Source organism: Papio anubis, chromosome X, assembly GCF_008728515.1.
Source record: "Papio anubis isolate 15944 chromosome X, Panubis1.0, whole genome shotgun sequence".
NCBI lineage: Eukaryota > Metazoa > Chordata > Mammalia > Primates > Cercopithecidae > Papio > Papio anubis.
Window position 1 is genome coordinate 107827470 of NC_044996.1, and position 21436 is coordinate 107848905.

At 37.5% G+C, this 21436-nt stretch overlaps 1 protein-coding gene across 1 annotated transcript in view; it reads right to left on the reverse strand.

The window, feature by feature from the left end:
- LANCL3 (LanC like 3) overlaps positions 1-21096 on the reverse strand; it is a 31014-nt gene extending 9918 nt beyond the window's left edge. The window contains exons 1-3 of the mRNA XM_031660662.1: positions 19441-21096; positions 15591-15788; positions 7162-7369 (exon numbers count right to left, since the gene is read on the reverse strand). Coding sequence (XP_031516522.1) covers positions 7162-7369; positions 15591-15788; positions 19441-19471 — 437 coding nt within the window. The 5' untranslated portion in view covers positions 19472-21096. The remainder of the gene's footprint in view (positions 1-7161; positions 7370-15590; positions 15789-19440) is intronic.
- Positions 21097-21436: the final 340 nt, after the last annotated feature.

Consider the following 21436-nt stretch of genomic DNA (forward strand, 5'->3'; position numbering starts at 1 on the left):
CACGCACACACACATATATATATACACACACACATATATATATATCAGCAGGAAACAGATTGTAATTCTGTTTGGTACAATTTTTCTATAACTGTTTTTCTGAATATGCAAAAATTTAAAAATGGAATTTAAAATTTTAAACAGTAGAATATTAATGCATCATAAGAGTTACTTCTAAATTTGTAATAATATAGCCAGCATCATGATATAGCTTCAGTTGGGCTCCTCAGAAAAAAAGTTTTCAAGTGTATAAAATAAACCACACAGGATTCCAAAGGAAAATAATTATATTAAAACACAACAAAAATTTTAAAGCCAAATTTGTGATATAATAACATATGTATTATTTGCTAACACATTAAATGCCAAGGTACAATAGTGGATTTAATAACTGCTAGCATTTCTAGCTAGTGATGTGAATATAACATATTTTACAATATCTGCAACAAGAGTAATATGACATGAGAATATCTATGAATTCTATTGTTTGCAAAGTCACAGCTACTAATACTTCTGTGACTTATTACCTACATTCAGAAAATTAGGAAATGTTACCTTTAAGTTTGAGATACAATCTCTTTGTCAAGCAAACTCACAAATCCTAGATTAAGAACCCCTGGTATAGTAGAAAGAACAAGGGCTTTGGCAAATTTCTCAAATTGACTTTAAAATGGTGAAGTTGCAGAACTGGATAGTGTTATATGTAAAGATAAAGGATACCATATATCAGGCTCTGAGAATATAGCAAGCATTCGATAAATAGAAAATATTACTTTTTACATAAACATATAATAAAAGGAGATTTATAAAACATAAATGTAAAAGACGATTTGTAAAATCACAGTATAAAAGAAACCCACAATGTTGCTGGCTCTTCTTCTGACCTTTCCCCCATGCACTCATTTGTTTGTTGCATTATTACATGTTATTAAAGTATATATGATTTGGTATCCCGTATTTTTTCACTTAAAATATGCTAAATATTTTCTATGCTTTTCAAAATAATTTCTAAATGATACATAGCAACTTAAAATAGTACCAGCAATGTCTGAGAGTAGCAGTTTCATTGTATTCTGACCTGTATTGTGTGTTATTTGTGAAAAATATTTCAAAAATCGATCCAGTGGTGCAAAATTAAACAAATTTTTTTCTAAAATTTTATCAGTCGAAATGGAAGTCAGCATGCTAATTACAGAACTAAAAAGAATAGAAGACAATAAAATATGAAAACATTTCATATCAAAACCCATTGATTATGACCAAAACTGAATGTAGAAGAAAATTCATAGATCTGTGAGTTACCATTATTATTAATAAAATGATGGAATGCTTTCTAATTAAGCATGTATAAACTCTAGAACATAACAAAATGAAAGGAGGTAAAAGTGGAAAACAAAAGAGAAAAACAAAAAAAAGTTAATAAGCAAAACCAGAAGCCAGTTCCTTGAGAGGATTAACAAGATAGAAAAAACACTGGTGCAGCTGGCCAGGAAGGAAAAGCATTAGAAATCACCAAGGGCACATAGCCACAGAGATAGAAAATTAAAAATATTATGGAACTATACGATCAGAACTCTATGTCAAATATTTGAAAATTCATAAGAACTAGATGGTTTTATAGAAATATATGCACTACCAAAAAGAAGAGGTAGAAAACCCGAGTGATTAAATAAGCATAAAAGAAAATTAAGAAGTTGTCAAATATTTTTCTGCAGCCATAAAATCCAACTGTATGTTAAAAAATAATAGGTGACAACCAAGTAATATTCATTTTAGGGAGGTACACATTTTTTTAACATGCAATTGTTAAAGTATGCCCCTAGCCAACAGACAAAATGGGCTCCCCTTGGCAAACTGAGGTGCTCCAAGTTAAAACTGGACCAGGCAGCTATGGCTGGGTGAGGGAGTGATCATGTACTCTGTGTTCTGAGAAAGACATTATAAAAGCATCACAGGACCTTTCTTTCTCCAAACCAGTTCCTGCCGTGAGTGCCAAGATATGACAGCCCTCCACCCGCCATTTGGAAGAAACAGGTGACAGAGACTTCTGGTTTTGAGCTTGCAAAGTAACTAATCAGAACACACCTAAGCCAAACAATCAGAGTCACCTGCCATGGCCAATCAGGGCTCAGCTGCACTGACCAATCAGAACTGAGTTTCAATCCTTTATTTGCATAAAAGGACCTGACCCTGGGCAGGCAACTTTGCTATAAAACCCAGCCCTGAAAGGCTGCTTCATTTTACACCACAGGCTGTGTATCCTCTGTTTGCAAACTGTTCACTGGAATAGTCTCTTTCCTACACATTACGTTTCAGAGAACTTTTGTTCACACAATGCCCAAAGAATACTCAGATATTACCTCCACATTTCCAGTCTTCTACATGTTAGTGAGAACTGTAAGTTGTCCAAAGAGACCTGGACCCTAAATCTTACATCCAAGACTCTGTAAGCTAGGACTGGCCTGCCAGAAAATACTTAATGGGTACAAAGTTCATTATTTGAGTGGCGGATACCCTAAAGTCCTGACTTCACCACTATGCAATCTATCCAAATAACAAAATTACACTTGAATCCCATACATTTACACAAATTTTTAAAATATTAAATATTAAAAATTACAAAAAAGAAAATAGAGGGGTTTTTCTGATCCCTTTTAATACACTTTACAGGTAATAAATGAATTTCATTCATTTCTGATGAAATTTAGCCCAAAGGTGAAATCCCACTACCCTAGATAATATCCAAAATTACTTTCTTTTTCCATATTTGTGCACCTAAGGAGATTAAGAAACCAGGAATCAATTATATTACAGATTTCCTAAACAATAGAGCTTCAAATCGAAGACTTACATAAGTTAGTATTTGCCCTTCAGTGCATTCATGTAAATATCATGAAAAATAGTTTATGTTTTCTAAACATTAAATATTAGATAAGTTGACTTGGAAAGGCCTTTCTGAGAACGTGACTTTTGAGCGAAAGTCTGAATGAAATGGGGGAGCTTGGAGATATATGTAGAAAGTGAACATTACAGGTGGAGGGAACCAAAACTTCCAAGGCCTTGAGGTGGAGTGTACCTGGCATCCTAATGAGATTACAAGGAAGCCACAGTGGTAGAGAGAACCAGGAGGAAGAAGAGTAGGCAATGAGATTAGAGAGGTAATGGGAGGCTAGATCATGTAGGACCTTTCATTCATAGGAAAGACTGGCTTTTACTCTGAATCATATAGGAAGCCATTGGATTACACTGGACAGAGAAGTGTTATAATCTAACATGATAAACATTATAAGAAGTGAATATAAAAGACCATGGTAAAACATAGAAGCATTCCTAGTAAAATCAGCATAAAAGCAAGGGTGTTTACTATCACTCTTATTATTGAACATTGTTATAGGATTGCATTGTTATAGAGAAGAACCATGTAGTGGGAAAAAAATACCATGCACATGAGAAAGGAAGTAACAGAATGATAGTTATTTGCAGATATGTGTGTATCTATTTAGAAAACCCAATATAATCAATAAAAAACTAATAGAAATAGTAATGGAGTTCATTAAGGCAGCTAGATATATTATTATGATATTTATGAAAAGTAAAATACTTATAAGATACAGTCTATATTTATATGAAAAATTACGTATTAAAATTGATAAACTTCAGTGATGTGTATGTTTTAAAAGCTTTCATAAATACCAGTAATAAATGATATGAAAATATAATGAAGGAAAAGAGTCCACTCACAATAAACCTGGAAATATAAAATACCCAGGAATAAAATTAACAAAAAACATACAAGATCTTCTTCACAAGATCAAAACTTTACCAATGACATTTGTTTAAACTTAAATAAATGGAAAGGTATACCATGTTTCTGGATGGAAAAATTCAACATTCTAAAGATGTTGATTCTCATTAAGTAATCTATAAATTCGATGAAATTCCAATCAAATTTCTGTAAGATTTTTTTAAAATATGACAAATTGACTCTAAAATACAATTAAAAGAATAAATGAGAGAATGATAGGTAGAATATGGGGAAACTATGGAACTCATATATTTATATAAACTGTTTATTAAAAAATTGGAATTTCAAATCATGAGGGTAACTGGTCAACAGATGCTATTAGAATTTTTTTAATAAACAAAAATAGATACCTATCCAAGACCATTTAAAAAGTAATTTCTAGCAGAATCAAAAAATTTTAATGTCAAAATAAAATCATAAAATTATTACAAGCCCATGTAAATTAATAGTTTTCTAATCCTGAAGTGGGAAAGGGTCTTTTTAAGCATAACACAAAATCTAGAAATTTTAAAGAAAAGATTAAAAACTTTTACAAGAAAAACACTTAAAACTTTGGTATGACAAAGGCTCCGAACAAAATTAAAAGAGAAATGGCAAAGCAGGAAAATATTTACAGCATGCATTGACGAAGAGTTACAATCCTGAATAGAAGCATCACAACAGGAAAAAAAATGGGCAAAGGATAAAGACAGGCTGTTTATAGGCCAAGAAATACCTATGGACCTAATGACTTCAATTCTAAAATTTCTCTGACAAGTGCTTTCATAAGTGCACAGAAATGTATATATTGGATATTTGGGGAAATTTTGTTTGTATTAGTAAAGATTACACAAATGTCAAGTGTCCATTATTTAAGGATTGGTTAATTATGGTACACGCATAGTGAACAACTACATAGCCATTTTTTTAAAAATGAGATAGATTCATACAAAATGAAATAAAGAGCGTCCCTTAAAAATTGTTCATTTAAAATTATAAGCTGCAAATATAGCGGGGAGGTGGTGGGCTCACACCTGTAATCCCAGCACTTTGGAAGGCTGATGCAGGAGGATAGCTTAAGACCAGGTGTTCAAGGCCAGCCTGGGCAACATAGTGAGATTCTCTCTACATAAAAAAAAATTAGTAGTTGTTCTTTCAGTCCATTCTTGCACTGCTATAAAGAAATACCTGAGATTGGGTAATTTACAAAGAAAAGAGGTTTAATTGGCTCATAGTTCTGCAGGCTGTACAGGAATCACAGCAGCTTCTGCTTCTGGGGAGGCCGCAGAAGCTTCCAATCATGGTAGGAAGTGAAGGAGAAACAGACACATCTTACATGGCCAGAGCAGGAGCAAGAGGGGAGGGGAAGTGCTACACACTTTTAAACAACCAGATCTCTTGAGAACTCTATCACTATATAGTACCAAGAGGGGATGGTGCCAAACCATTCATGAGAACTCTGTCCCCAGGATCCAATCACCTCCTATCTGGCCCCACCTCCAACACTGGGGATTATAATTCGACATGAGATTTGGTAGGGAAACATATCCAACCCATATCAGCCACATATGGTGGCATGAACCTGTGGCCCTACCTACTCAGGAGGCTGAGCTGTGCCCATGAGTTGCAGGCTACAGTGAGCCATAAATCACACCACTGCACTCCAGCCTAGGTGATAGAGTGAGACCCTTTCTCAAATAAATAAATAAATAAATGAAATTATAAGCTACAAACAGTACATATAGAACTATTATACATATATAGTAGTAGGAGCTCATTAAAATATATATGTACACATATACATTTATGTGAACATACATTTATGCATAAAGAAAAGTCTGGAATTATAAAACTCAAATTTATACTAATAACAATGAACATTTACATTGCAGTTACTATGCGCCAAGCATTATTTCTAAACGATTTTTCATATATTAACTTGTTTAAACTACCAAACATTCCTATGAGGTAGGCACTATTTTCCATATTTTATGAATGAAGAAACTAAGAATCACTTGTTAAAATGAGCTAAGTGACTTGTTAAAGGTTGCAAGACCTTGTTAAAGGTCACTTAACAGTCACTTAGCTCATTTTAATAAGTGATTCGTTAAATGTCACACAATCAATTTGATAATCATCGGTTGTACACTTTCAGTGGGAATCTTCACAATGGTACAGGGGCTACTCTAGCACCCCCTCCCACCTCTGCCAAGTGACAGCTCAGATTCATGGGAACCAGACTACATGGGTGGGCATGAGAGACCACTCTGGCTTAGAAGACCTAAGTGTCACACAGGAAAACAATATCTTTTGTAATCACTCATGGCTATGGACGGCTTCTAAGTCCCTTCAAAGTGAATGCCACTTTCATGCCACTCTGCATTCAGGGAAGCCCCTACTTGTGCTTTTCATCAGATTATTTATAGTTCATTTATGGTCCTCCTGGCCCAGTTTACCCAGCTTACCAGTCAGAGGTAATATCTATTAAAAGCAATGTTGTCTGGTATATAGCAGATGTTCCATCTTTATCAAGTTTACAGGGAATAAACTATAGAGGAAAATTTTATATTGTCTGTCTATATATATATATATATATATAGCCCAGCAATTTCATTTCTAGAAATTTATCTTTCAGATATACCTATACATGTGCAAATGATATATGCACAAGATTAGTCATCATAGCATTATTTGTAGTACACAATATTGGAAATAACCTAAATATCCCCATAATACACACACACACACACACACACATATATATATATATACATTTTAGTTTAGATATTTGACCCTTCAACTCTTGTTGAAATTTGATCCCCAGTATTGGAGGTGGGACCTAGTGAGAGACGGTTGGGTCATAGAGGCAGATTGCTCATGAACAGATTGATGCCATCCTCCTGGTAATGAGTGAGCTCTCACTCCATTTGTTCCCAGAGATGATTGTTAAAAAGAGCCTGAGACGTTCCTTCTCTCTCCCTTCTTCTCTCCCCATGTGATACCTGTTTTCCTTCCCCTTCTGCCATGAGTAGAAGCTTCCTGAAGCTTTCACCAGAAGCAGATGCTAGTGATGCTTCTTGTACGGTCTGCAGAATCATGAGCCAAAGGAAACTTTTTTCTTGATAAACTACCCACCCTCAAGTATTCCTTTATAGCAACTCAAATGGATTAAGACATTTACTTATACACCATGTACACAGAATATCTTTGGGAAGATAACCAAAAAAACTGTCTCTAGGGTAAGTCAACTGCATGGCTACAAGGCACAGTTGATGTATTTATTTTTACACTTTTCAAACCATGTGACTGTATTACTAATTCAGAAAAATAATTAGATTAAAATTTTGAAAAAAAGAGACCCATAAAGAACAGCTGACCTTTGAGCTCGGTAGATATATTTAGAGTTTCCCGTGAGCCGGTACAGCAGCAGGAAGACATAGGCACTGCCAGCTACTCCATGGCAAATCCCAGGCCCCTTCTTTAGCAGGCCTTTCTGCCAGGTGAGTTCCCCACACCGAATACATGTGTCCAGGTACTGCGGTTTCTTGGAAACTAGATAAGCTTTGGCAAACAGATAGGCAATTCCTGTGAAAACATCAAAGACATTAGAGGTGACTTTCAGGACTTAATACTTTGGAGCAGAACTTCTAGAACTATAAAAAGCTCATGAGTACTGGTAAAACACAGATTCTAATATTGTAGTTCTGATGTGGGGCCTGAGACACTGCATTTCTAACAAGCATTCTTCTAAAGACCACACTTTGAGTAGGAAGGTGCTAGAATGTTCTATAAGAGAATCTTATTTTCCTGGTGAGATTTTAATTTGTTTTAATTGTATTGCAGGGTTGGTCCCGGGAGAAAGAGCAACATTTTTATTGACGTACATAGATTGATAAAATCTTAAATTTAATTTATGAATGGGTTCATATTTAATAATGGGTTCACATACTCTAGTAAGCATTATGTATATTTGGTTATTTGAAATGGCTAAATATTTGTAATGAATTTGTAGTTTAAAATTTGTAATGTTTATAACTATACACATTTTCTTAAGAGCAAAACTGGGAGTCTTTCCAAGAAAAACAATGCTCCAGAAGGACCTTGCTAAGACTTCTACTTTAGCTGTGAAGTGAGTCCTTCCCACCCTGATTGTTCCAAGGAAAGAACTGTTCCTTCAAAGCTCTTCAACAAAAGTAGTATCAATTACAAGGGAAACAAGAGAAGCAACAGCTATTAATAGAAATGATTTTCCCCAAGTTCTAGGTGTTCATATTCAGTGAGGAGGTTGGTATCACAAGATCACATTCTCTCCTGCATAGCCTACCTTTCTCCTATACAAAAAGTGTGAAAGACTGAAATATAGCTGGTATCTTGACTACTTCATCAGAGTTATCATTGCCTTTCATTGCTTTGACCCTATAGGCTATTTTACAACTCTGTAGAGATAGAAGTTGTCTTGTAGAAAACTGATAGTAATGTAAATATTTTTTGTCCCTAGAAGCTCACATTCTGTCTGGTAGAGGTTGACTTCCTTCTGCCTCTGTGGAAGAAGCCAGTTTTGCATTTATTAAGCAAACTTATTTCAGCATTCCTAATGGCCTATATAAATATGTCTACTCTGGATTTTCCTTTGAAACAGTTGTAACACCTTTCTGGTTCCCTCATTAAATAATGAGCTCAGTAAAATGGTTCATACATATTCTTTTTATATTTGTATGAGGGTCATGATTTCATACTCTTTTTAAGTTTATCCTTTAATATACCCTGTGATTAATACTTACATAGCAACAAGCTCTTTGCTCAGTCAGTGCTTTCCAGTCATTCTCCTACTTCAGTTTTAGGAACAAAGTATCTTGCACAAACTAAAGGATGATATTGAAAGAACTGAACTTATTTAATCATACATTCATTCATTCATTGCGTCCACTCATTTGACAGTAGTCATTGATTATGTACTGTATGCACAGCTCTAGGCAAGGCTGGCATCATGGGCATGCCACCTGTGCAGGCCTACAGCCCATACTCCTTAAAAGGGTCCCATGTTGAGTTTAATGCTCTGCTATTACCACCTTGAAATTCTTAATAATTTTTCTAAAAAGAACTTGCATTTTCATTTTGCTATGGGCCTCCCAAATTATATAGTCAGTTCCAGCCCTGGGTGATATTAAATAAATGCTAAACATGACTCCTACCCTTCAGGAAGGCACTCTCCAAAAAGGGAGATAAAAATATATGCATATGACTGATACATAATAGGATATATAGTTCATGATGCTGCTGGAACATAAAATAAATGGTTCTCTCAATAATACTAGTGGAATCTGAAAGGTGGAAATCCCAGGCCGGGCGCGGTGGCTCAAGCCTGTAATCCCAGCACTTTGGGAGGCTGAGGCGGGTGGATCACGAGGTCAGGAGATTGAGACCATCCTGGCTAACACAGTGAAACTCCGTCTCTACTAAAAACTACAAAAAATTAGCCGGGCATGGTGGCGGGCACATGTAGTTCCAGATACTCAGGAGGCTGAGGCAGGAAAATGGCGTGAACCCAGGAGGTGGAGCTTGCAGTGAGCCGAGATCGCGCCACTGCACTCCAGCCTGGGCAAGAGAGCGAGACTCCATCTCAACAACAACAAAAAAAAGAAAGGTGGAAGTTCCCTACAGAGATAGTTAGATGGGGCCTTAAATGGAAGGAGCACTTTTTCAGAACTTTGAAGGATACATACAAAATTCCAGGCCCAAGATGAAGTAGGGAGGGCATTCTATCTAGCACCAAGATTAGCAAGGGCAAAGATATGGAGCCAGGAAGGACAAGCCACATGAAGGCTAGTGGGGCAATGTTCTAACCAACAGACCAGTGGGGAACAAGACTAGACTGGGTTCTGATTATGGATGGTTTTACAAATCTAATTAGATAGCTTGGACTGTACTCTGTGGTCATCAGGGAACCAATGGAAGTGTTTTTGTTGTGGATTGGTTGGCTTTTATTTTTGTATGACAATGTGATTATTATGGACAAAATGTGCCAATTTTAGTGGTGTCAGGAGAGACCTAAAGAAGGTAACAGGGTAGCTGTGAGCTGGTTGTTAGCAGAAAGACAAAAATGAAGCCAATGACCTGTACGTTCATCACAGCACTATTCACAGTAGCAAACATATGGAGTCAACCTAGGTGCCCATCAATGGTGGACTGGATAAATAAAATGTGGCACATATACACCACGGAATACTATGCAGCCATAAAAAAAGAGATCATGTCGGGAACATGGATGGCGCTGGAGGCCATTGTCCTTAGGAAATGAATGCAGGAACAGAAAACCAAGTACCACATGTTCTCACTTATAAGAGGGAGTTAAGTGATGAGAACACATGGACACAAAGATAGGAACAATAGATACCAGGGCCTACTTGAGGAGGGAGGGTAGGAAGAGGGTAAGGGTTGAAAAACTACCTGTTTGGTACTATGCTCACTACCTGCGTGACAAAATCCTTTGTACACCAAACCCTAGTGACATGCAATTTACCCATGTAACAAACCAGCACATGTACCCTCTGAATCAAAATAAAAGTTGAGAAAACAAAATATAATAAAGTGTTAATTGTATATTATGTAAATTTCACCTCAATAAAAAAAAGAAACAAAATAGCTTCTTTAAAAAAACCAAAAGCCAATGAAAGAGACATTTTGCAGAACTTGGTAAATGTTTCTATATTAATTGGGCATCTACTATATGCCAGGCACAGTAGTAGCTCTTAAAAAGTCTCTATCTTCATGGTGTTTTTCAGCTTAACTGGAAGTATTAATTAGACTACGTGAGGGGAAATAGAAGTCTCATGGAAGCACACAGGACGGCCCCTAGCACACACTTGGTAGAAGGAAATGACTATTAGAGGGTTGACACCATCTAACCTGATTATTGGGGGTTGATAAGGAATTAGCAAGGTGTACTGCATGCTGTTGATGACCTGCATGGATCAGCTTTACGTTACCAGCAAGTGCCTCATTTCCCAGTTCCTGTGAAAGTTGGCAACTAACAAAGCTCACTGCTGCATCTTCTTGACAGATTTGCCCTCAGAAAAATGAGAGGCTGGCCGGGCGCGGTGGCTCAAGCCTGTAATCCCAGCACTTTGGGAGGCCGAGACGGGTGGATCACGAGGTCAGGAGATCGAGACCATCCTGGCCGACACGGTGAAACCCCGTCTCTACTAAAAAAATACAGAAAACTAGCCGGGCGAGGTGGCGGGCGCCTGTAGTCCCAGCTACTCGGGAGGCTGAGGCAGGAGAATGGCGTGAACCCGGGAGGCGGAGCTTGCAGTGAGCCGAGATCCGGCCACTGCACTCCAGCCTGGGCTGCAGAGCGAGACTCCGTCTCAAAAAAAAAAAAAAAAAAAAAAAATGAGAGGCTATGCTATGCAGCCACCCCTCACAGGGATGACACAGGGATACAAAATATTGGCTTCCTTGCCTCAAGGGAGACCCAGCTTCTTGATATAATCTGTGTTTCTTAGCTTCTCCTCAGACTCAGGGTGAAGCTAGTCTCCAGGTAAGACATGCTCCTCTTTGGCCTATTCTGCTTCCCTGCTCCCTTACAGGTTCCTCTTGATACCAAGCTCTAATTTTAGACCCTGAGGAAAGAGCTTGGTGAAGAAGGAGGGCATTACAGCCAATCAAAGGAAGGTGGGTGGGAAGGCCCTGCTCTTGTTGGCCTCCCTCAGGCTCTAGGTGTCCTTCCTAGATGATTGCTTTAGCCTCCTGTCCCCAGGTCTGCCATGCCTTAAATTCATTCTGTGGCAGAGTGAGTGACCTTTCTAGGACCATAATCTGACCATGACATTCTCCTGCTTAAACTACTAAATGACTTCCTATTACCCAGATGTCTTAGCATGACACAGAAAGCCCTTTGTGACTGAGCTCCTTTTCTATTTTCCCACCTCTTCTCCTCCATTCCCTTCTTGAAACTTTTCACTTCAGTAGAACCAAACCACCTACAGTGCTTTCATGCTTCTTACTACCAATGTGGTTCACTTTTCTTGGAACAAACTTTGTACCTTTCTTGATCTGGCTAACTTACCTTAGGCATCACAACCTCCAGGAGGCCTTCCCCGGACCTGGAGGCAGCATGAGGAACCCCTCTGAGCTTTCATTGATCCTATACAAACTTTAGCACTTACACAAAACCCAATTAAAATTATCTATTTCCATGGCTGCCTCCCCTAATACAGTGCAAACTACTCAAGAGCAGAAACTGTATCTTGTTCACTTTTTTCACACTAGTGTGTGGCATGGTGTCTGGCAAATGCCATGAACCTCATGCATGTCTGTTGACCATAAAGTGCCCCATTTCTCAACCCAGCACAGGCTGATACTGGGGTATGGATGAGAGACGTAGAAGGAAGAAGGGTGAGATGATCTAATTGCTATACCAGGCTATGAGCCCCAGACAGCTTAAAAGGTATTGATCCTGTGGTTCTGGCCAGGGTAAAAGAGCCTCTTCCTGCATCCTGGATCACAGAATGTTACATGGAAGTGACCTTGCAAAACTTCTAAACTAAAATTTAGTAAACCTGTTGGTTCCTAACCCAGCATAATGGAAGCCACAATAAGGCTACTTAATTTTAAAAAAAAAAAAAAAAAAAAAAAAGGCAATGGTGGGTTTCTTTGCTTTTGATAGGAATCAGGAACCACATCATTTCATCATAGGAACACTAATTATTGTGCATTGATAAGAAGCCTGAGTCAGCAATGATGTATGACTTTGCCAAATGCAACTGGGAAAAGGAATTAATTATTACTTAATAAATATGTTTTAAGAGACTAAACTTTTGAAAATATGGGATCTAATAGGACCTTGTGACAGCCAGACTTGGCACGTATACCTTCAACACACTGGAGAATCACCACTCAGGTCCATTCTGGGTTGTGTAATTTTGCTGAGGCATGTATTGTACAGTGTGCACTACAGAGCTTAATGAACAATGATATCTGCACTGCAAAAGCCTTGTTGTTCTTTATTCAAAGTCACCTACCCAAGAGCCTTTACAAAATGAGTTTTTTTAAAAAAATACCCACACCTGTACTTCATGCAGCGTCAAGGAAATGCACTGTCAGTGTTACCACAGCAGTGATGTGACCTAATGCAGTTGAGTTTATTTTAGCCACAGCATTTGTTTTAATGATTTTGTAAATGACTTTGGTCCTGTATTTCAGAATTGTCAAGGTTATGAAGGGGTCACATAAATCTTCCTGTAATACTTTACAGGACTTATTGAGAAAAAAAGCTATATGCCACACAAGGTATTTAAAAACGTCTTGTTCACAAAGCTCTTGGGGCACAACCCTCAGGAATGGCAAGGGACCAAAGTATAAAAGGGGGTCTGTGGTGATCAAAAGATTGAGTTCTGCTACTCAGTCTCAAAGTGCTCATTTCACAGATAAAGAGACAAAGGCACAAAAGAAACAAAGTGACCCTTTCTTAAGATCAGTAAACTGGTTAGTGTTGGAGCTGAAATTAGAAGCTGGAGTTATTAACTTAGAGTCAAGAACTATTTCTACACTGCATAAATGATAACTAGGCTTGCCACCTGTGGAGGTGGGTTGAAGGAGCATCAATAGGTAACAATTATAGGAACAGATAAGGTATCATTAATGAAGCTCCACGTTGTGGATTATTTCTGGCAGGCTTTTAATCACAGAATTAGTCTGCTGCCTCAAACCATCTGCACTGTTCATAAATCTACTCTCAAAAATGTTTTCCTTAAATAAATGAAAATTATTTTATAGTTCGTTTCCTGCATAGCATTTTTGGGGAGTTTACTGTTGCCAACTTCTGCAAAATCTTGGTGGTCTTTGGACTGCACTTATTAGACTTATAATCAATCTTGATGCTGTTTTTAGAGCACCCCTTCAAAGAAAGATCAATACCCTTGAGGTGGGGGTAGGGGTTGGTAGAAATAATGGGCCCCACTTCATTTTCTATTCATTTTTGAATTGGTTTCGTTTTGGTAGTCCAGTGAATACGTGGACTGAATGATTTTTCTTTAAAACTTATGTTTAATCTTCTCTAGATACTGAACATGAATGATAAAGGAGGAGATAGTCTCCAAAGTGATGAATCCTATGCTGCACTGTTATGATAAATGATTTACAAAGACAGATGGTATTTAGTGTACATAAAGGATGGAATAATTGCCCTGCAAGACACCCACATCAATTAACTGACCCAGTCATTCATTTTCGTAGATTATCTTCCCACTTTTTTCAGGACTTTTACTAGCACATTGAATCCTTTTAAGATATTCTGTGTTTAAATTGGGATGTCTCCAAAATTCAAGGATCCTTGCTGGGATGCTTGGAGGATATCCAGAGACCATCACTGAGAATAATTAAAATAAATAAGAAATGGAAGAATTGAGCATAACAAGAAGGAATATCATTTCCAGCATGGTAAATAACTTGTTTTTTCCCCAAAAAAGGTCAAATTAAAAAGAAATGGGCTCAAATCATAACTGGCAAAAGTTAGCCTAGACATAACACATGATGCATGGATACTGGTACAAGCACACATTTTAAACTTCCTTCGATAGGTAAATGTAGCAGGCAGAAAAAATACGACAAATACACTGCGACTTACATTATTCATCAACTCAATACTATACTTTCAGGGATTATAATTCATCAACTCAAACTGTACCCTCCAAAATGAAATTATAGTTGGATTAAAGACCGTTAATTAATGGGAGGAAAAGGTAATGAAACTCAGGTGAAAAAGTAAAGAGAAATCAAATATATTTTAAAACTGTGCTTGTGGGATTGAAGCATGGCCTTGAAAATTAAATCGACTCAGAATCTAAGAATTTTGTATTATTTTGGTATTTTAAATCTCTCCCCTGGCCATCTAACCAATATTGACTTATTTATTTGAATCTAACTTTTTTCCAAATTACCCATTCTCTGAAGGCTTAATTAGCAGTGTGATGGAATTTCTTAAAAGTGGGAAAAGATAGGGTTTGCTAAATTTCTAGCCTCAATTCCACAGAGTTTACTGGGGATGGCTATTCATGTTTCTAGACATCTTGTTTGGTACTGATGGAAATTCTTATTTGAAGAAGAGTTGTAGAATAGTGCATCCCAACCTTTAAAGTGCACGTGATTTGCCTAAGGATACTGTTAAAATGTAGATTTTGATTCAGTGGGTCTAGGGTGGGGCCTGAGATTCTGGATTTCTATCAAGTTCTCAGTTGTCCATGCTACTGGTTCCAGGGGCCACATTTTGAATTGCCAGGCTCCAAATCTGCACTATCCAATGTAGCTACTGAGCACTTGAAATGTGGCTAGTCTAAATTGACATTTGATATAAGTATAAAGTATATGCTGGATTTCAAGGACTGAATATTTTTTAAAATGTGAAGTATCTCAATTTTTAAATTGTATATACATGGAAATGACAATATTAGGGGTACATTGGGAACTATAATATATACTATTAAAATTAATTTACCTGATTTTACTTTTTTAATGAGGCTACTAAAAATGTAAATTACATATGTGGCTCATATTATACTTCTATTGGACAATGTTAGTTTAACTTTATAAACAAATAGATATAGATCATATATTTTAAAATGTAGAGGACCATTTTCAGAAGTTGTTTTACTGATCAGGACATTTGGCTTTGAAAAATTTCATCTCGACCCTTTTATCTCACATAGTAATGACATAAGATGAGATATCCTCAGTTCTCAGAAAAGGAACCTCCCTGTGGCTAACCTAGATGAAAGGCAATGTTTTTAGATAACAGAGTGTGTGAGACCTGGAGCGCCATGGCACCAGTGCACCAGCTCATTCTCTCTCTCGATGGTCTCGCCGAGCTCAGGTGGCCAGTTGCAATTTTGTTCCTGTTCCATGAGAAAGTCCACGCTCTGCCATACCAGCTCCCGATCTGAGGGCTTGAGATGCTCATGGTAAGAAAGAAGCATCTGAAGAATAGACGACAATCCATGAGCTGCCCCTGTATGAACAAACAAGGCATAAAATTCACACAATTGGGAGGACAGCTAGTTTGATTTAGTGAAAAGATCGACAGGATAAAAAACGATAATGCCAATATTACTTGAAAGCTCATATAGCAATGTGATAACTAAGTTGCCTAAGAACTGGGCTTCTAGCAAACTATAGCTTGCAGGCCAAATATGGCTCACTGCCAGTTTTTCTAAATAAAGTTTTATTAAAGAATAGCCATGCTCATTCATTTGCATATTTTCTATAGCTGCTTTCTGGCTACAACAGCAGCATTGTATTTGTGACAGAGACCATATGGCCCAGAAAGACAAAAATATTTACTCTCTCTAGCCCTTTACAGAAAGTTTTCTGACCAATATCTGTTTTAGAGAAGAGATCTTTTCAAACTTTGTAATTGAAATATCAGTAGCTTTCATGAAAATGCTCCTAAAATGCTTGAAAATAATTTGGTCTAGGTATCCTAAACATTTATTCTTTTATTCATTCATTCAACACACAAGTATTAAGCATCTACTCTGTACAAGATACTGTTCTAGGTACAGAGGATAGATCACTGCACAAAACAGACTAAATCCCTCATTTGTAATGTTAACACTAGTTATTGATACTCATTTACTTAATCCTTTACATTTAGCACTTGCATATTAGGCACTGTCTAACCCTGGTTATACAGATAAACATGATTTGGTTGACACCCTTGAAGACCTTTCCATCCATTCCAGTGAGATGGCCAGATTTGTAAATAAATAATTAGAACATGAGGTGATAAGTGCTCTGTGAGAGATGTGTACCAGGAGTATGATGGTTAATTCTGTGAGTCAACTTGACTCGGCCATGGAGTGTCCAGATATTTGGTTAAACATCACTTCTGGGTGTGTCTGTGAGGGTGTTTCTGGATAAAAATAACATTTGAACCTGTTTGCTGAGTGAAGCACATTACCCTCTCCAATGTGGGTGGACCTCATCCAATTCACTGAAGGCCTGAATAGAACAAAGAGTCTGAGTAAGAAAAAATTAGTTTGTCCTGCCTGACTGTCTTTGAACTGGGAATTGGCCTTCTCCTGCCTTCAGATTTGGACTCAAACTGGAACTTGTATACATTATTGGCTTTCCTGGATCTGGCTTTCTCAGCCTCCATAATCATGTGAGCCAATTCCTTATAATAAATCATTTAGTTATATAATAAATCATATTCTGTTTGTCTAGAGAACCATGACTACCACAAGGACTAATAGAAGGAATGGAGGAGAGCTTAACTTGGCCTCGGGGTGGAGGGGATGCTGAAGGTTCCATACAGAGAGTGTCATCTGAGCAAAGTCTTGAGAATTCCTAAGATAATTCTGAACTAGCAATGGGTATTGAACTAGCAAAGTCCTGAACATGCCTTTGGAAAAGAAGTTAGCTTAACAAAGGTAAAAGTCCAGTCCCTCTAGGAGTTTTCACTCATTCCCAGTTAGTAGAATCCTGATTAGTGAGTGGTACTAGGGTCAATATATTCTGATGGCTTGCTCTTTAAACTCAACTCTATAATTTTAAAGCTTTGTTTTTGCATTCAGGCACCTTTTACTTTGCCATACTCAGAACTCTTGACTCCCCGGAAACAGTTTTACAGTTTGTATTCAGTCAAAATTTCTATTGCTCTTAAAATTTGATCATGAAATTTGAAAATATCTTTATTTTGCTGGATTTGAAATTGTTGGGAAAAAAAAGATTGCTTTTCAGGAAAATATTTATGCACTAGATACAAATCTAGTTTAAGCTATATATGTAAAAAGCCAGAATGTTAATTTCTCTAAAGAAAACCTGAAAAATATTGGGAGGCTGAGGTGGGAGGATCACTTGAGCCAAGAATTCAAGGCCAGCCTGGGCAACATAACAAGACCCTGACTCTATAAAAAAAAATTTAAGGATAAAAATTTGACCAGGCATAGTGAAGCAAGCCTGTAGTCCTAGTTACTTGGAAGGCTGAGGCAGGGGGATCACCTGAGCCCAGGAGGTCGAGGTTGCAGTGAGCTATGATCACACCACTGCACTCCAACCTGGGTGACAGAGGGAGACCTTGTCTCAAAAAAATAAAACCAGAAAAATGAATGGAATAGATTAGGGGACTATAGCAGAAACTGTCAGTGCCCTGGCTCATCACCTCATCTACACTCACCATTCAGATGCCTCTTTGTTCCTGCTTCATATCTCAAGCATCTATCATTTTGCCTGAGGCTTTCTTTGGCCACAGGAGCATGCCCTGCCCAAAGGGGCAGGACAGAATTGCTAGGGAATTAACACCTCTAGGAGAAGCCAATCAATAAAGCAGAGCGTTGGTGGAAGAATACCCCAGCTTCTTCACCCCTTGGGTGAAACAATTCTGAGACGTGTTCTATAAAGTCTTTAAGATTCCCTAGGGAAACTGAGCCTCAGTTGTCCACAGTTGCTCATTATTACACACTCAATTAGCTTCTTTCTCTTTCTTGTCTCATTTCTCTGCTCCTCTATCAACACTTTCTGAAATTACCTTTCAAATAAACCTTTTACACCCAAATCCTTGTCTCAGGGCTTGATTTTGGGGAGACTTAAACAGAAATATAAAATTTCTTTGAGAAAACTCATTGAAGTTGTTTATTAGCTATTCATTCATTCATTTGGGTTCCCTAATTATGTGCAAGCTCTGTAGTGAGGTCTAGGAATCACGAAGATAAATGAGAGAAAGTTCCCATCCTGAAGGTGCACAAAGCCTGCTTAGGCAGTTAGGCAGGTAAGCCACTAATTACAGTGTAATAAGGGCTCCAACAGAAGTATGCGCAGGATGACAGCATGTTACCCAGTTTTGCTTTGGGAGAAAACCTGAAACTTGTAAATATTTCTCCAGAGAGGATTCAACAACCCTTATTCCAAAAGCACAGAACATTTTTCAGCAGATTAATGATGTTTGAGCAGAGTCTTGAAATCTGGGTATAATTATTACAGATTAGATAAAGGGGTTGGGGGAAGTAGGGCATTCTAGGCAAAAGGAACATGGACAAAGGTAGAAAGAGAACACTGCATGTGGGAGACTATGCTGGACAGAACCTGGAGGGTAAAGATAAAGCTTGAGTCTAGAGAAAGAGGCAGGTGGTCCATAAAGGGCCTTGCAAATCTTGCTCAATAGTAATGGTGAGGCACTGAAGGACTTAAAAGAGGAATAACTAATTTCTTTTTTTTTTTTTTTTTTGCATGGCCCAGAGCTCACCATTAGCCATTACAATGCAGTAGTCTGTTATAAATCCACTACTATTAAATACTTTAAAATGTTAGTGGCTGAATCCTACTTTTCTATTCAGAGGCACTACTTTCAATCGTGTGTGAAAAGTTTTCACAATGTTTCAGCAAAATTAGGCCAATGAGCTTACAATCTAAAATAAAGATATTAGTCTTGAGTGAAAGTAATTGTTGAAATAGCTACATTTCTGTCAGGTAGACTATGAAAATAAATATTAACTTGTGATTTGTGTTATCTATCAGTATAGGTTTTTAAAGAACATTTTAAAATATTTCTTATTAAATGAATCGTAGTGACCTATGGCCAAACAAAATCTTCCAGCCTTTATTCCGTATTAATATTAGAGACTTTCTCCATCCTAAAGGCCCATGCCAACACCTTTACTTACCCAAGTATTCAGTTCCATAATAAGAATACATCAGGGGGAATGGTTTCCTCTTCTTTATGGCATACTGCTTCCCAGAGTCCAGAATTGCCTGGCAAATTGACTTGATCTGTGCTGGAGTCAGCACCTGAATAAGGAAATCCAGAAGTAGAAGTCAAAGCAGGATCTCCTTTTTCCTTAGACACTGAATTTTCTTGCTTAAGAAGTCTAGCATCATATCCACAGATTCCTGTACTATATGTAAATAAACTTAGTCAACCACAATTTATTCTTTTTTTTTACCACTGATTCTTCCTTTGTTGTCAAGTCGTCAAATCTGCCCTCTTTAGAAAACTTGCTATTTCGGTGGAAAACACACAACTTTATTGCTATAGGTTGCTATAAAATACAAAGACTACCTTATGGTTGTTATATCATTAATCCTTGTCACAGGAACAAGGATTTGCTCAGAAAAGAACAAATAGTCCTAACTGATTATGCTTAATAAAGCTGTTACTCCTGGTGTACGATGTAGGTCTGGCCCAAACAATGGATCTTCAATTTGTGTTATTTAGACTGTGCTTATAAAGACTGTACTTATAAAGCCATGATTCTGTGATAAGCTGCAGTATGACGGACTCACTCTAGGCATTTGTACTACCTGAATGAAACCAAAGTCCAATAGTGTCAACACAAAATAACTTCTAACATCAAAATGACTCTGAATAGAGAATGCCTAAAATGTAATGACTTGTAGTCTTCCATGTTTTATTCAATCTGTCCAGTAGGTTTTAGGATTATAGACATTAAAAGGTTCTCAAGCCTTCAAAGCATCTTTGCATTTATTAAGATTCTGCTCAGGTTAGCCATGTGTTTTGTATCCTGCCCTTCCTGGGACAAATTAGATGTTCCCTTTGGCACACTCCCTTTATGACAGTGACATTTGCTCTGGTGCACAGCACTGTTGTGTTAGATCTCTCTCTGTTGTGTTAGATTTCTCTCTGTTGTGTTAGATCTCTCTCTTTCTCTCTCACTAGACTATCGGTTTTTTGAGAGCAAACACTGTGGCACCTCATAATTTTTGTATCCGTGGCGCCTAACACAGAATTTGAGGGGGGTCCTTCACAGCTGATGAGTGAGTAAATAAGTGACAGGTTAACTGGTATGAGATTCAGAGCCCTCCCTCCCTTCGCTCTTTATTCCCTTCCTCCCTCCTTCTCTCTTTCCCTCCCCTCTGCGATTGTTCCTTAAGCGCCTACTACATTCCAGGCAAGATTGTTCTGGATGCTGGAGATATGACAGTGAGCAAGATAGATAGGACCTGTGCTCTCATGAAGCCAATCTTCCCAAAAGGTAGACCTGCACAGGAAAGGTACTGGTCAGATTAACCAAAACTAAAAAACATCTAAGTTTAGTCTGATTGAATGAATCTGGGATCAATAAAAAGTCCGTTGGATTTTGGCCTCTCTCCTAAAACTGGCACGTTTCATTTTCCTATCCAATATCCAGCATTAGACCAGCCAATTCCTTTTGAAATAAGTTTCTAATGATTTAATTCATAAATTGCTCCTCTGATTTACCTGGTATTAGAAGGAAAAAATATAATCTGGTTTTGGTTTCCCAAAATCTAGCATTTAATTTGGAAAAATAATTACTTCATGAACAATAATTACATTCATTAATTCTGCCAATTAACATTTATTGAGCTACTATTCCAGTAAGGTACCACAATAGGTGTTGCGGAGAAATTCAAGAAACCATAAGACATATTTTTTCCCTACAGGGAAGTTACCATCCAGCACTGGAGATGAGATATAGACAAGAGTCTACAATAGAGCAACTAAAGCTCATGAGCCTAGAGATAGAAAGAAACTTTCTCCTCTTTTTTTTTTTTTTTTTCTGTTTGCTGAAATAATGATGTCATGGCTGTCAACTTAAATTTCCCTTTTATGAACCACTCTCTCTGTCTCTTAAGTTTACTCCTCCTAACATTCCTGAAGACACTATCTTCCTATGTGGC